Source organism: Pogona vitticeps, chromosome 1 (assembly GCF_051106095.1).
Source record: "Pogona vitticeps strain Pit_001003342236 chromosome 1, PviZW2.1, whole genome shotgun sequence".
Classification (NCBI taxonomy): Eukaryota; Metazoa; Chordata; class Lepidosauria; order Squamata; family Agamidae; genus Pogona; species Pogona vitticeps.
In genome coordinates, this window is record NC_135783.1 from 27,220,693 (window position 1) to 27,237,755 (window position 17,063).

Sequence of the window (17,063 nt, forward strand, 5' to 3'; positions counted from 1 at the left end):
AGAGGTAAAATGGAGGACCACATAAGGACATTAAATAGTTGCCCTTAGTTCCATGTTGGAAGTAGATTGTATGTGTAATAAAAAAATAATCTGCAGTGGCACCTATTTATCTTGGTTAAAACAAGACAATCACAGATAACATGTTTTTTCCCAAATCTTTGGCTGTATTGCAATGGTTGTTTCAATCTGTAGTCTCCAGCTAAACATTTCCTATCCATGGGTTAACAATATATTTTACCAACGTTTGTCTTTTAACAGTATTTATCCAACATAACAAAATAAACTGCAATTTCTTATACTTTTTTTACAAAACATTTTATAAATATTTTTACAAAATGTATACAAAGCAATTTCAAGTGAGACATACTATACAAATGAAAGTATTTAAGCAAATAAAGTCCATACCACACTGACAAAAAGTGACACATCCTCTTTCATTAAAGTCAGTCTGTAAGGCCTCCCAAATTTAACAGATCAATTACGCTGACCTTGATGAATCAGATATTTTTCATAGTTGCCAGCTAAAATTTTGTTTTCACCTTGAACAATATGGAAAGACATCCAGGAAGTCAAGAGACCAATCCTACAAAGCAGTTAAGCACAAATAAATGGCCTTCACTGGATTCAGGACCATGGGCTGCGTAACAAAATCACACTTCTTTGTACAACGAACAAAAATATTTTTACTGCATTACCAATTAAAATATTCAGAGCTCTAAAACCAAGTTCATTTTAATAAATAAAATACATTAGCTACCCCAGGTTAATTTAGCTGAACATTGTTCAGAGGGCTCCCAGCATAAAATGCTGAGATACACATAAGTTATGATTCAGTCCACATTGACGAAGTGCATTTCAGATGCCCTGGCTAGAACTTTATTGAAACATAAATTTTCACATATCCCAAACATAAAGGCTTTGTTTTGGTATTTAAATTCAGAATATTCTGTACAGTTGAAGGAAAATTTACACTCCCAGATAAAACCAAAAGAAGGAGGGTTTATGGATGTGTGTCGAGTTTTGTCATGTTTCGATCAGATCCAAGTTCACTTGATTTATGTGACTGTTTAACAAATGGTTTTCATAGACATCTCATTATGGTTACAGTTCAATTAATTATTCCTTTACAGGTCTTGAGGGAAAAGCAATGGCTGCACAACCTTATATCACTGATAAGAAAACAAGTACCAGACTCCATGCGTATAAAGATTCACCAAAGTAGCAATGCCAGTCAAGATTTAAAATCTTTCAAGTGACAATCATTACAGAATGTAGGGTTCTACAAATCTGTAATTTTACAACTGAAACACTTTTAAAACTGACAATAAAAACGAAAGAGAGCCTTCCACACATCTGTTTCTGGCAATGGTGGGATGAGCTTTAAATGATACGATTTTTCTATTAAATTTGGATATATTTTATTATTCCCTATGCTGTCTCAAGAAGGGATGGTGGTGGGGTCTTGTGATGACTGGAAGAGAGCAATGGCTCTTACATTAGTAGCATACTGTTATTTAAAAAGCACAAGCTGATTCTTCCCCCCACCCCCCGGGCATACTGGCAATCTGACTGACAACCACAGTTTGTCACGGCTGCTGTGTGATGGAGCTCCACAGATGAATGCACAAGGGAGTTCCTCATTCTTAATCAATATTAGGAAGTGTCTATGTGTATACAAGAGCCACTATTAGGTCACTAGGCTATGATAGCATCAACTTGGAAGTTTTTGAATGTGGCTGTAAAGGAAACTAAAGAGAAACTGCCATACAAACCACGGGCCCAAATAGATACTACATCCCTTATACTAATGGCTCAAAACCAATGTACCCAACAGAGCTGAAAAACAAAAACAAACATGGTAACATAGGAAGAGAATGCTAGAGATTAAAAGATAAAATGATTATTTTGTTCAATATGACCACCAGCCAGATGGAAACCATGCATGTGATTCCTTTGGCTCTAAATCATGAATTAGATGCCTTTAATGGGGCAGTGGATTAACTTTGGTTTGCACATATTTTGGTAATTATGACTGCCACTGCAGATGACTTAACATTCTTGAACAGCAGAAACAGACAAAAAACACATGGGTCTTTAAATTATTTAGATTAAGGCCAGCATCTCCTTAAAAGTATAAACTACTACTAATAACAACACAATTTTCAAATAAAAGTGCTTGATACTTGGTCTAGAAAAAAATTACACCACCTCAGAAAGATTTTGACTATATCCGATTATAGAATGCAGAATATTTTCTTGAAGAATTTCTGTGTGTGGGTAGAATTTCATGGCTCATAGCCTCCTCCTTTACTATTTTGCATCTTTTGCCTTCTTTGTGTAGCATGCATTTAGTCTAGCTGCGTACAATATCTTCCACAGACAAAAGTCTTGATAATATATATGTTTCTGCTCACTGAGCAATAGAAAAGCACTTGAAGTTATAAAGCCCTGTAAACACTCTGATGACAATGTCTCTCCTTCAAGAAATTTCTCTCTCTTCCAAACCTGAGAGACAGGCATTTCTGAACAGCGGTACTATGTAGTTTATCACAAACATCAAATCTTAAAATCAAGTGATGGGAGGTGGGTGAAGGCCAGGGGCTTTTTTTGATTAAATGCGAATTGTTGACATTTATTTATCACACTTATTACTGGACTGTGATTGTCAGTATATTACCTTGTTATTTAGGGCCTAGTAAACTGCAGTTTCATTAAGCTGTCATATTGAAACAATTAGCACAAACAGTATCACGTAGGGCTGGTTCAGACCCAATATCAAACCATACACCACAGTAAGTCTGGCAGTTTCCACTTCAATGTTTGACTAACCACAGCCTGCTGTTTTCTAAATCAGGACAACCTACTGTTAAGTTTGTTAATGGAAACAAGCTAAGATCGAGCTATATTTTTGGTGGAGTTGGTTTGTTCCAACTTACTATAATTAAAATTGACCCCAGTTTATGGTTCCAATGACATGCTAAACAATGATTAATCTAACAGAAGCAAAAGTTTCTAATCTCCTCCTTGCAGCTACACAACCTGTGGCTCATTAAGATGCATTCTCATATTACGAAACCAAATTTTAGCCAATGCACAGGCCCTACCAAACAGCTTTCTCTTAGGGATGTACATAACTGAATATCTCACTGTAACCACAATGAGTATTGCTTCCAAACACAGAACAGAACCTAGTTTAGAAAGGGTACCCTTCGATGTATGTCAGGCTGTACTTGTGGTGTCATTCACATTTGCTCGTAAGAGAAATATGCCCATGGTACTGCACTATTAACACTCTAAGATACTATTTACAGCGGCTTCTAGAAGAGAGTCAGTTTCTACAACACTTTCACTGTGGTCTGGAATAAATTTCTCCAGGCAGTTTTCCTGTGAAGCAATAAGTGAAAAGTGTGGATATTCTAATTCTAAAGACCCACTGCCAGCTGCCTCGCCTTGTGGCTGTCTCCCAGTCTTTTTCAGTTCCAGTATATTTTTGAACGTAGTCTCTAAACTCTTATTAAGCAACAAATCCTTTTGAGGTTTCCCAGAGTCTTTCAAGTTGTCTGGATGCAAATCCTCATTCTTTGGAGAACTCCGAAGAGTTTTGTCTTGCAATGAATGATTATATGTTGCTTCTGAGTGAGAATCAACTCTATTCTGACAAATTTTATTTTGTGTACCATGATCTGTACTTCGTAAGGTTTTCAATGAATGATCATCAGAGTTTAAAGAGTTTTCATTAACCTTGTCAGGGTCTTTACCAGCTATTTTTTGTTCAGAAGCAGGCATAAGTTGGCATTCAGGAGAGCAGCTTGCTTTCTCAAACTTTAAAGCTTTTGTGAGATTTTCTGGTTTTTTAACAGAAATGTTTCCTTGCTGTGGACTCACAATATTGTTAGGCACTACATGAACTTTGTTGTGATTAAAAGACTCTGCTGTGCTTGAAATTGATCCGTCTCTGATTTGGGTATTAGCAGTCTGGTTCTGAGAAGTTAAATGTTTGCTCGACTGATGATCACTTTTGCCAGGCTGTGTTCCATCGTCAATCTTGTCAAACTGCGTAGAGGGACAACAAAAGTCTGCCAGAAAACCATCTGAAATTTGAAAACAGGCGATTTAATGCTGAATTATGGCATATTAAGAATAGTAAAACAAAAGGAATAGAGCAGCAGCATTCATCTTTTGTAGGAGAATACCAGAATACAAACATGCATTTTCAGAACTCACTTGATAATTTTCTACCATTTATCTGTAGAGTAATAGTACTATTCAGGTTATAATCCATTAGTAGGTGTCAAGTCATTATTGAAGAACAATGAAATAATGCAATTAGTTTAGTTTTGTGGTGTGCCCGGACTCTGGGCCCATTTCCCTAGGTTTTGGCTGGGGATGAAGGCCAGGTATGTTTACATGGGCATTTTACTGAGGAGTCTGTTTTGTGGGCCTTCTTTTGTCCTCCCTCATCACATGGCCCAAGGAGAAGGGCTTACTGCTTTGAATTAGGGTGTGCCCAGCCACTGGGCCCATTTCCCTAGGAGGTTTTGGCTGGGGATGAAGGCCAGGTATGTTTGCAATTAGTATGTATGTACAAATATAGTTTTTAATGTTTATTTTATTTGTCCTTTTTTGCAAAATGGGCTAAAGGGAATTCTGCTGTTGGTGGAAGCACAAAAGGGGTGGAGCCTAAGGAGGCACAAAGCAAACAAACCCTGAAAGAGCTTGATGTCACTTAATTGATGCTCAGTAGACAAATGCTGCTGACTGTTGGAGGTCTGAAGTGACAGGGAACAGAAAAGAGTAGAGTAAACAGGACTTCTGTTTGTTTAGGATTTTTTTATGGCAGGTTATACTTCTATTTATAAATCTTTTGCCTGAATGCAAAAGAATGAAAAAATACTTCTTACCTTCATAAAAATAATATTCATGGGCTATTAAATCAATTCTGGCTTATGGCAACCTTTTTAGGGTTTTCCAGGTAGAGAATACTTAGAAATGGTTTAACACTCTCTTCTGGGGACATCCTGGGACTGCACAGCTTACCCAAGGCCACACAGCTCTGCCTCCACAGCTAGATATCGAATCCACTGAGTTATTCAGCCATACTACTCTTCTATAAGTTAACTGTTAAGTAACAATACAATTCTAGACACACATGCTTAGAAACAAGTACCACTATGTTCAACGGAGTTTATATAAAATAAATAATAAATAAAATGTAGGCTTCATAATTATGAAATTAGGACAGTTATAAAATTGTGACGCAATGAATATTTTCTGAAGTCTGGAATTTTCTTTTATCCAGAAACAAATATTTTACTATGTTTTCGAAATTTTGAGCCAGTGTGTTACAGTGGTTAAAATGTTGGTATAGATTTTTGAACAGGTGGGTTGAAATCCCTATTCATCTATGAAGCTCACTGGGTGACCTTGGGTTAGTCACACACTCTCAGCATGATCTATCTCACAGGGATGTTGTAAGGCAAAAGTAGGAAATGTGGAATAGAAATAATGAACTGAAAATTTGAAAATATTACATTTGTATAATGGACCAATAGGCATTCACTTCTTAGGAATATAATAAATCTTCTTAGAATAATGCAATTACCAGTCATTATCTGTACATATATCCCATTTTGTTTCTTACCAGGGTCAACTATTGCAAGACGTTTATCTCGGGACAGAGCTTGTCTTTCTTCCTGGTTAAACATCCTGTCAATCATTACCATTTCTGCAGAAGGATTTATCCTCTGGGGAAAAAAGTTATTTAAAACATTCAGTTTTACCTATTGTGATACATGGAATACTATCAATACTGAAAAATATCACTTAAGTTAAATAGTGGCGGGAGGGGAGATTAGTTCTTTAAAGAAGCCAGACAAGGATGGCTGTGAAATTAGAAAAGGTTGCAAAGTGTTAGTTTAAGAGACTAATAGTAATTTGAAACATATCACAAGAAGCAGGAGTCTGAAAACTGTGGTCAGATTTACAAGTCAAGATTTGCTTATCTAACTGACTGAAATCCCACATTCTTCCAAAACTGGGACTCAAGGCATCTAAACAATATTCTTCAGTGGTTAACTCTATTTCTAGCATAATTTCTTATTTCTAAACCAGAATGCTTAGGACTTCCCCATAAATGAATTGCCCACTGGGATTTAGGCACTTGATAAATAATACTGCTTTTAAGCACTCAGAAAGTAACTCTAATGCACAGATACATTGGATGGATCGAGCTAGGAAGGTGTGTAAGTATTCAAACACCAGCAGAGAGAAGCCCTATCATCATAAGTGGGGGAAGGCAACAGTTACGTATGTATTGTCAATGGGACTTACTCCAAAGTCTCATTGCACAGCATTGCAGCTTTTGTATCTGCATAGCAGCTTTAGTGAATTATTCATTGCTGCACATACTCTTCTCCAAGCTTCTGCCCTAACCATCTTTGCATGGGCAGTAGCTCGGTCTGAAAAAAATTAAAGAAGCAAACCTGTTTTCAAGACTATTACAAAATTTACTTCTTCTCTTTACCTTACTTATTAAATGTTATAGGAAAAATCAGCCTAAACTCCAGACATCTTGAGCATTGTGTGCAATGGAAAGGCCAGATATAAATAAGGGAAATAAACAGGAATTGACACATTTTCAATCTCTCCTGCCTTCTGAGATAATCCGCCATGCGTAACAACGAAAAAGAGTTAACAAGGTAAATGTACCTGAAAGATATGCTCTCATTGCACTCCTCTTGTCAGGCAAGCCTCAAAGAAGCCCACAGAGGAGTACTGAATTACCATGCAAATATGCCGACTCAGACCTTCCTATTCCCATGCAGTTGCCTATAAAAGTCGGCAGGAGAATGCTTCTGAACAGGTATGTCTCAAGAAGAGAGACTGGCATCTCTGCACCCTCATGCTCTCTGAATTGTACAACTATCACTACCAGAATAAAACTCCCAGAATGATTGCTGGGAAAGACAATAGTTAATAGATGAGACTGGCATGAGGCGGTACCTCTTTGCGGGACTCTTAATGCTATATTAAAAAATTTTGAAGTAGGGAACAAGTTGGAAGATATGGTTCATGGGGTTAGATGAAAGCCACGCTGTTGCATTGGAACAAATTGTGAAAACTAACCACTGTGAAGTAAAACGCACAAACAAATAAATCTACACATTTTATTTATTTATTTATTTAGATTTATACCAGCTCATCTAGACCAAAAGTCTACTCTGTCTCTGCATACATATATGCACAGACAACCACATTATATGTGCTCTTTGACATGTGATTAGCCCTGTAATACATTATTTTTCTTGAACAAGTAGCTGGTGTAAGGGGAAGGTGAGCTGGATCAGAGTTATAGCATGGGGAAAGGCAGACTTGACTCTTTTCCTCCCAGTGAAATTGCCCCAATTCCCTACCATAATTGTACCCCAATGCTTGCAACCTGCAACAGAAGACTTAAAATTTATACAAATATATTTCATGATCTGAATCCAGCTCATCCAATTCCACCTTGTTTCACACAAACACTTCATACTATTTTTTAAAGAAGATCTTTCACAGGAAAGCGAACCATTTAGTTTGGCATGACAACAGTAAACACATGCATTTACTCATCTTACCATCGCATCTTCCAAGAGCAGACATCTGTACTTATTTAGCATAGCCTGGGTCCTTTTCAGAAGTTGTGTGGCTACTGATTCAAATTCATTATCCACTGAAAATGCACAGAAAATATATTTAGATAGTAGGCTTTTATAACAAAAGTATTTTACTCATTTCTCCCTTGTTTTTCCATTTGCTTCAGTTCTCCTTCTTGCAATTATCCAGCACCACTCTCAACACTTCATTGGTTTGATTTCTATGTAAACACACAAGAACAGGATTTTTATCTTTATTTTTTTGCAAGAGTTTGGAAATCAGAACTTACCTTTCCTTAAGTCATCTTCTGTTGGCAGTGATCCTTGGCACACATGATATGAGAGGAGTCTCTGGACTGCTTCATTTAAAGATCTGAACTGACTTTTATCAGGAGTTACAGCATGTGCCTGGTCTTTCTGTAACTGCTGTAGAATGCTAGTGGGAAAATTAGTATTGTCAGTGATTATAACTGATAAAAATTGATGGTACCTGAAGAAAAACAAATGCCTAAAGAAACACTATGAATAAAAATGGGCAAAGACTCACAAGGCTCCTTTTGTTAACTGTTTAGCAGCTGGTCTCTTTTGTCCTATTGTGTGACGATCATCCACCTAGGTGTGCAAAACACATTTTTATTACACCAGCATTACTTTCCTTTATAAAAACAAACTACAGTCTAGTGCACATAAACAGGAACAATACAACTGAAAGTACTTTCTGTAGGCTGCAATAGTACAAACTTAACATTTTATTCTGAGACACGGCAAAAAACCCAAAGAGCATGGCTACATATTGTTAAATATACAGGCTTAATTTACCAGAGCAGTAATTCTGTGCATGCTTTTCAATGGAAACTTTCAGTGAAATACATCTAGAGGTAAACAAAGGATGGTGGTGCACGCATTATTGTTGTGTGCTATAAAGTAGCCTCTGATCTATGCAGACTTGAATAGAGTTTTTGAGGTACATGACATGTTCAAGGAGGACTTTACCATGTCTCTGGCTGAACCTCAGTTTTCTAAGTCCTCGTTCAGCACTATATCTGCTACATCATACTGCTTCTCACTCTATAGCTTGATTCACACCTAGTGCATATATCTAAAGATCAGGATGGTAAATGCTAACAGATATGCTAACATTCTATCACATAGCAAGCACACTATAATACTATTACCATCATGTCATTTCAGAAGCAAGAACAGACATGTTATAAAAACAATAAGAAGTAATTATCAGAGTTTGCTAGAAAACACCTTTGGTATAAATTATTGTTTAGTTTTAACTTAGTAAACTGATGAAGAATTTTAAATACGCCATCTGCATGCCTTCTCACAATTTTTAAAAAGATTATTTTTAATGAAAACACTAGTACAAACAACAAAGGCTAATACATTTTCACCAAAATCTAAATTTAAGAAAAATTAGGGGAAATATCCTCCTACCTGCACTTTTGGTGGTGTAAGAGATGATCCTACTTGCTTCTCCTGGTGTGGCAGTGCAGTTCCTACAGGCTGCTGCATAACCTTGGCCCCTGTATCTTGTCCTATGAACACATGAATTATTAAGTTTCTTTAACAAGTTTAAGCAAACCTTAAGCCATGTTTGGAATCTTCTGCCTAAACATACAACTGAATGTATTTTAAAAGCCTTGCTTGATCTATAACTTTGCATGTTATTATAGTACACACGCAGCAGTAATAACAAAAGCATTCACAACTACATTGGTATTAAATGTATAACAATTTATAAATTAATGGTATAATCCTAAGAATATTTCTGCAACGTGTAAGAGGCAAGTCCACATTCAACAGAATTTAAGTACAAATAATGGTACAATCCTGTTGTCCTAGAGAGGATATGACAGATTCACTCTGCCTCTCTGAGGATGAAGAAAGAGGTCTGATTTCAGAGCAGGAGATTCAACCTTCGCACTGCAAGAGAAATTGCAGTCCAAGGTTGAGATGGCACATTGGCCTCCCAGAAGCATTGGCGACCAACTGCTTGTACTGCCTATGGAAACATACCATTGATGGCCAAACCCAGTAATTCCATCTGGCAATACAATGTGCAGAGTATGAATCTACAAAACTGGGGATACGTCCTCAGAAGAAATGTTGGGTAAATTGTTTGAGGCAGGGGAAATACAGACTCTACTCTCTTGATTCAGTTTGATCCTAAGAGAAGAAATGTTGTGCTACATCTCTTACCACTTGATAGGCTATAATACATGGCAGATCTCTGACTGTCTAATAAAAATCATCATCAATGTCCAAGGTCACACAGGCTGGCTCTTCTCACGGGAGGCACAGTGGGGAAGCAAACACGCAATCTCTGACTGCACAGACATACCTAAACCACTGATCTATCTAGCCAGCTCTTTGCACATCTACTACAGGTCAATATAACTCTTTTCTGTATGTCTAAAACTGTGTAGTAAACATGAACCAGCAGTCTCACCCGCTCTTGGCTCTCAGGTTCCTATTAGACACATTCCCAAGATGCCAGCCATGTCTTAAGGCTACAACTTGGAAGGCTGCACATACATATGCTTCCATAAATTACTGTCACATAAACATCCCAAACATTTCCAGGAATTATCCATCCCTGTAGTAACCTGCTGGCACTACATTTTCATACATATGAATACACAAAAGGTATTCTGTAAAACTCATACCATCTCTTCTGAAAGTCATGTGGGAATCAACAAAATCCACACAAAATTCTGTCATGGAGGTCTGACTCTGTGATTTTGAAAAAATGCCAGTTTAACAAAAGGTTTCTTACAAATAGATACAGAAGAGGTATGGAGAGTGATTTTCAGCTACCTGATTTGCTGCTTTAAGCTATTTGTCTCAAACATGTCACCAGAGTTTAAACCGGTACTTCTTCAAGCTCTGTATTGTAATCCCATGACAGACTGAGCAAGACTGCAAGTAATGAGTCTCTCCTAAACAAAACCAACAGCGAGAAATGCCCATCTGTGGGCCTGCTCTTTCCTCATCAGTCCCAACATGTCTTTAAAAAGGGCTCTAAGGCCACAGGAGTGGACAAGGCCCAGAAATGAGGGATCAAAGAAGAAACCCGCAAACCGTGTATAAATGATACAACCAATCAAAAAGCTGAGGAGAAACGGGTAGAAAAAAAGTAAGAGGAAACTCTATAGGCAAATACTTCAGTATGAGGAATGAGGAAAGAGAAGCTCTGAAACATGTAGCAGAGATAAAAAGGAACTTGGGGGATCAAGCTGAGGAATGCTTATACATGCATGATGGGAAGGGTGGTGACAGGTTTCTTGCTTTACAGCTTAGCTCTTTCACATAGTACAGTACTCTGTGCAGGTGTGAATCCGAGGAATTAGTGGGAATCACAGAGACCACATTGAAGAACTCAGCAATACATCAAGGGCTTGTCTAAATTTTCACCCTACTAACAGTAAGCTAACTCTGTAAATACCCAACCAACTGTTGTGGCACCTTAAGACAGACTATTCATCTGATGGGCTGCAGTCCACAAAAGCCAATGCCCGATAAAATAAGTTAGTGTTTAAAGTACCTCAAGACTCTTTGTAGTTTTTGCTGCAACTGACAAGCATGCCTGTCCCTTGCACAGAAAAACAGTATTGACATGCGTATCTAAATGCCATAAAGATCCGCCTGCATGCTCAACTATATTTAAGACATATCAGCATCATGCCCTTGCTGGCCATTTAGGAAAAATTAATTTCATACTTGAGAAGTTTGGGAAAGCTATAAAATTAGATCTAACCTAGCAATATATTCTCCTTCATGGATTGCTGCCTTGTTGTGGCGAAGGGGCTTGAGTAACTCATAGGAGCTATGGGCTATGCTGTGCAGGGACACCCAAGACAGACGGGTCATAGTGGAGAGTTCCCACTAAACGCAATCCACCTGCAGTAGGAACTGGCAATGCCACTCCAGTATCTTTGCCAAGAATGCCCCATGATCAGAAACAAAAGGCTAAAAGATATGACGCTGGAAGATGGGCCCCTCAGGTCGAAAAGCTTCCAACATGCTACTGAGGAAGAGCAGAGGACAAGTACAAGTAGCTCCAGAGCTAATGAAGTGGTTGGGCCAAAGCCAAAAGGACGCTCAGCTGTGGACGTGCCTGGAAGTGAAAGGAAAGTCCGATGCTGCAAAGAAAAATACTGCATAGGAACCTGGAATGTAAGATCTATGAACCTTGGGAAGCTGGGGGTGGTCAAACAGGATATGGCAAGAATAAACATCGACATCCTGGGCATCAGTGAACTAAAATGGACAGGAATGGGTGAATTCAACTCAGATGATTATCATATCTACTATTGTGGGCAAGAAGCCCGTAGAAGGAATGGAGTAGCCTTCATAGTCAACAAAAGAGTGAGAAAAGCTGGAATGGGATATAATCTCAAAAATGATAGAATGATGTCAATACGAATCCAAGGCAGATCTTTCAACATCACAATAATCCAAGTTTATGTACCAACCACCATTGCTGAGGAGACTGAAATTGAACAATTTTATGAAGATTTACAACACCTTCTAGAACTGGCACCAAAGAAAGATGTTCTTCTCATTCTAGGGGACTGGAATGCCAAAGTAGGGAGCCAAGAGATAAAAGGAACAACAGGGAAGTTTGGCCTTGGAGTTCAGAACGAAGCAGGGCAAAGGCTCATAGAGTTTTGTCAAGAGAACAAGCTGGTCATCACAAACACTCTTTTCCAACAACACAAGAGGCAACTCTATACATGGAAATCACCATATGAGCAATATCAAAATCAGATTGATTATATTCTCTGCAGCCAAAGATGGAGAAGCTCTATACAGTCAGCAAAAACAAGACCTGGAGCTGACTGCGGCTCTGATCATCAGCTTCTCATAGCAAAATTCAAGCTTAAACTGAAGAGAGTAGGAAAAACCACTGGGCTAGTCAGGTATAATCTAAACCAAATCCCTTATGAATACATAGTGGAAGTAAAGAACAGATTTAAGGAACTAGATCTGGTGGACAGAGTGAAGAACTTTGGATAGAGGCTCGTAACATTGTACAGGAGGCAGCAACAAAAACCATCCCAAAGAAAAGGAAATGCAAGAAAGCAAAGTGGCTGTCCAACGAGGCCTTAGAAATAGCAGAGAGGAGAAGGGAAGCAAAATGCAAGGGAGATATGGAAAGTTACAGAAAATTGAATGCAGATTTCCAAAGAATAGCAAGGAGAGACAAGAGGGCCTTCATAAATGAACAGTGCAAAGAAATAGAGGAAAATAACAGAAAAGGAAAGACCAGAGATCTGTTCAGGAAAATTGGAGATATTAGAGGAACATTTTGTGCAAAGATGGACATGATAAAGGAAAAAATGGGAGGGACCTAACAGAAGCAGAAGACATCAAGAAGAGGTGGCAAGAATACACAGAGGAATTATACCAGAAAGACTTGGATATCCCGGACAACCCAGACAATGTAGTTGCTGACCTTGAGCTGGAGAGTGAAGTCAAGTGGGCCTTAGAAAGCCTGGCTAACAACAAGCCCAGTGGAGGTGATGGCATCCCAGTGGAACTATTTAAAATCTTAAAAGATGATGCTGTTAAGGTGCTACATTCAATATGCCAGCAAGTTTGGAAAACTCAACAGTGGCCAGAAGACTGGAAAAGATCAGTCTACATCCCAATCCTAAAGAAGGGCAGTGCCAAAGAATGCTCCAAATACCGTACAATTGCACTCATTTCACACGCTGGCAAGGTTATGCTCAAAATCCTCCAAGGTAGGCTTCAGCAGTATGTGGACCGAGAACTCCCAGAAGTACAAGCTGGATTCCAAAGGGGCAGCGGAACTAGAGACAAAATTGCTAACCTGCGCTGGATTATGGAGAAAGCCAGAGAGTTCTAGAAAAATATCTACTTCTGCTTCATTGACTATGCAAAAGCCTTTGACTGTGTGGACCACAGCAAACTATGGCAAGTCCTTAAAGAAATGGGAGTGCCTGACCGCCTTATCTATCTACTGAGAAACCTATATGTGGGACAGGAAGCAACAGTTAGAACTGGATATGGAACAACTGATTGGTTCAAAATTTGGCAAAGGAGTACGACAAGGCTGTATATTGTCCACCGGCTTATTTAATTTATATGCAGAATACATCATGCGGAAGGCTGGACTGGAGGAATGCCAAGCTGGAATTAAGATTGCCAGAAGAAATATCAACAACCTCCGATATGCAGATGATACCACTCTGATGGCAGAAAGTGAGGAGGAATTAAAAGAACCTTGTAATGAGGGTGAAAGAGGAGAGCACAAAAAACAGTCTGAAAGTCAACATCAAAAAAACTAAGATCATGGCCACTGGTCTCATCACCTCCTGGGAAATAGAAGGGGAAGACATGGAGGCAGTGATAGATTTTACTTTCTTGGGCTCCATGATCACTGCAGATGGAGACAGCAGCCACAAAATTAAAAGACTCCTGCTTCTTGGAAGGAAAGCGATGACAAACCTTGACAGCATCTTAAAAAGCAGAGACATCACCTTGTCAACAAAAGTCCAAATAGTCAAAGCAATGGTTTTTCCTGTAGTGATGTATGGAAGTGAGAGCTGGACCATAAAGAAAGCTGACCGCCGAAGAATTGATGCCTTTGAATTTTGGTGCTGGAGGAGGCTCTTGAGAGTCCCCTGGACTGAAAGGAGAACAAACCTATCAATTCTAAAGGAAATCAAACCAGAGTGCTCACTGGAAGGACAGATCCTGAAGCTGAGGCTCCAGTACTTTGGCCATCTCATGAGAAGACTCCTTGGAAAAGACCCTGATGTTGGGAAAGTGTGAAGGCAAAAGGAGAAGGGGACGACAGAGGATGAGATGGTTGGACAGTGTCATTGAAGCAACCAAGATGAATTTGACACAACTACGGGAGGCAAGAAAGATAGGAGGGCCTGGCGTGCTCTGGTCCATGGGGTCACGAAGAGTCAGACACGACTAAACGACTAGACGACGACAAGCAATATATTACCTAAAATACTTGTTAGCTGAGGTTGTCTCAGGCTATCCTGTGATTTTGATGATGAAATTGAAGATGCCAAGTTTGAAACTTTTTTTTGACCCTGTAAAGATATCACACAAAAACACCATACATATAATTAAACTATAATTAAAACATTCTATATACAAAACATATAAACATTTCTCTATAGATCTGATTATATTAGCTTATCCTACTAATAAAATCAGCATGTACATGGAGTATCTCCATTCATTCACTGGATAGGTTTCCACACAAACACTCAGCCCATCTGTAGCAACGCTATTATGTCACACGTTAATTAAACATACCACACTTGATTGGAAACAAGACTACTTAATACAGTAGGGCTTACTGTCAAGTAAAAATGTGTAAGACTGAACTGCTACATATCCACAGTGAACAATAATTAGGATTTTAATAACTTCCTTTCTAAGGTTCTGCTCTGGTAAATGAATGAAGACATAGTATTCATGGTGATTTGGTTATAGGGGCATCAAGGATTCAATTCTCCATGTTGTCTTGGTTCCTTAAAAATGAACCGGACTTCCTACTGCACTGAATGCTCTTTGCACTCAGTAAGTATAGAGTCTGATTTAAGCAGGCAAATCACTGGTGTCTGAAGGCTGTAGAACAGGGGTCATCAACCCCTGGTCCACGGCCTGCTGCCGGTCCGTGGGCTTGCCAGAACTGGGCCACGGCTACGGATCTCCACACACCCCCACGCATGCAGTGGGTGTGTCACGCTCTCACGGTGGACGCATCACACCCACGGTGGGCATGTTGTGCTCACCGGGGTGTGTCACGCTCGCGGTGGGTGCAACACGCCCACTGCACAGCGTGGGGGTGCCCTGTCCCCCCCCGCGCATGGAGATAGCTCCCCCCAGCCAGTCTGCAGCCCCAAAAAGGTTGGGGACCGCTGCTGTAAAAGACATACTGCAGTTAATGAGCCCCAAGGTGCAGTGGTTAAACTGCAGTTACATCTTTGCTCACTACCTCAGTTGCTCCAATGGATTCAGGTAGCTGGCTCAAGGTTGACTAAGCCTGCCATCCTTCTGAGATCAGTAAAATGAGTACCTAGCTTGCTGGGGGGGGCAATGCGTTGTTTGCATAATTATGTTGTAAACTGGCCAGAGAGTACTTCAGGACTGTGGGGCAATATATAAGTTGAAACAATGACAATGTGTGAAACTACCAAACACTCTTAAAATATGTGAATTCCTATATTCATCTGTACTATGTGGGACAATTCAGACATATCAATCTCAGCATTATGCTCATACCTAACATCCTGAATGAGAAATCAGAATAAGAAACTAGTTACAGTGGTGCCTCGCATAGCGAGGTTAATCCGTTCTGGATTAACCTTCGCTATAGCGAAACATCGCTGAACGGGACAGGGAAAGCCAAAAGGCTCCTTTACTCACCGTTCAGCGAGGTTTCCTATCACCGGCAGCCATTTTCGCACCCTCGTTAAGCAAGGGGAGGGCGCGAAAACGCTGTGCGTGGCCATTTTGGGGCTTTCGGCGGCCATTTTGTCCGCCAAACAGCTGATCGTCGGAGCTTCGTTTTGCGAAGATCAGTAAGCGAAACGCTTACCGATCTTCGCAAAGCGAATTTCTCCCTATCTAAAGCTCGCTGAGCGATCACATTAGCGATCCAAAAAAACGGATCGCTGTGCGATTTTGTCGTTATACGGTGCGCTCGTTAAGCGAGGCACCACTGTATATCCTAAGTTTCATGTCTTGGCTTATTATCCAAAATTAAACCAGCCTCCCCACTTGTGATGTTAAGGAAACTTGTTTAATGCATCCTGTAAGTCTTCAGTTTCGATATACAAAATTAGAAGTGAAGAGGGACAGAAAAATGCATGTATAATGCATATTAAATTGAGATGACTAGATCTGAACCACTCTGGGCAGCACCATAGACTTCCACCAAGATATTTTTCAGATTATATCTACAATGGATATAAAAGGTTTACACACCCCTGTTAAAACGTCAAGTGTCTGTGATGTTAAAAAATGAGACAAAGATAAATAATTTCTGAACTTTTTCCACCTTTAATGAGACCTATGAACTGTACAACTCAGTTGAACAACAAACTGAAATCTTTTAGGTGGAGGGAAGTAAAAATAAAAAACTGAAATAATATGGTTGCATCTGTGTGCACAACCTCTTGTAACTGGGGATGTAGCTGTCTTCAGCAGTAAACAATCACATTCAAACTCACGTTAAGTAGGAGTCAGTACATCCCTGCCATCATTTAAAGTGCCTCTGAGGAATCCCAAATAAATATCAGCTGTGCTAGTAGGTCTTTCCTGACATTTTCATAGTCACATCCTACAGCAGAAGCCATGGTCTGCAAAGAGCTTCCAAAGCAGCAGAGGGATCTCATTGTTAAAAAGTCAGAAGGGTACAAAAGA

General features: G+C 39.4%; 1 protein-coding gene across 7 annotated transcripts in view; it reads right to left on the reverse strand.

Annotated features, from left to right (window-relative positions):
• Nucleotides 1-289: 289 nt before the first annotated feature.
• The window catches only part of BICRAL (BICRA like chromatin remodeling complex associated protein), a 42,777-nt gene continuing 26,003 nt past the window's right edge, over nucleotides 290-17,063 (reverse strand). For all 7 annotated transcript variants that reach the window (XM_020803718.3, XM_020803720.3, XM_078382918.1 and 4 more), the window contains exons 6-12: nucleotides 14,629-14,719; nucleotides 9,078-9,178; nucleotides 8,182-8,246; nucleotides 7,925-8,070; nucleotides 7,617-7,711; nucleotides 5,642-5,744; nucleotides 290-4,091 (exon numbers count right to left, since the gene is read on the reverse strand). In XM_020803718.3, coding sequence (XP_020659377.3) covers nucleotides 3,286-4,091; nucleotides 5,642-5,744; nucleotides 7,617-7,711; nucleotides 7,925-8,070; nucleotides 8,182-8,246; nucleotides 9,078-9,178; nucleotides 14,629-14,719 — 1,407 coding nt within the window. In that variant the 3' untranslated portion in view covers nucleotides 290-3,285. The remainder of the gene's footprint in view (nucleotides 4,092-5,641; nucleotides 5,745-7,616; nucleotides 7,712-7,924; nucleotides 8,071-8,181; nucleotides 8,247-9,077; nucleotides 9,179-14,628; nucleotides 14,720-17,063) is intronic.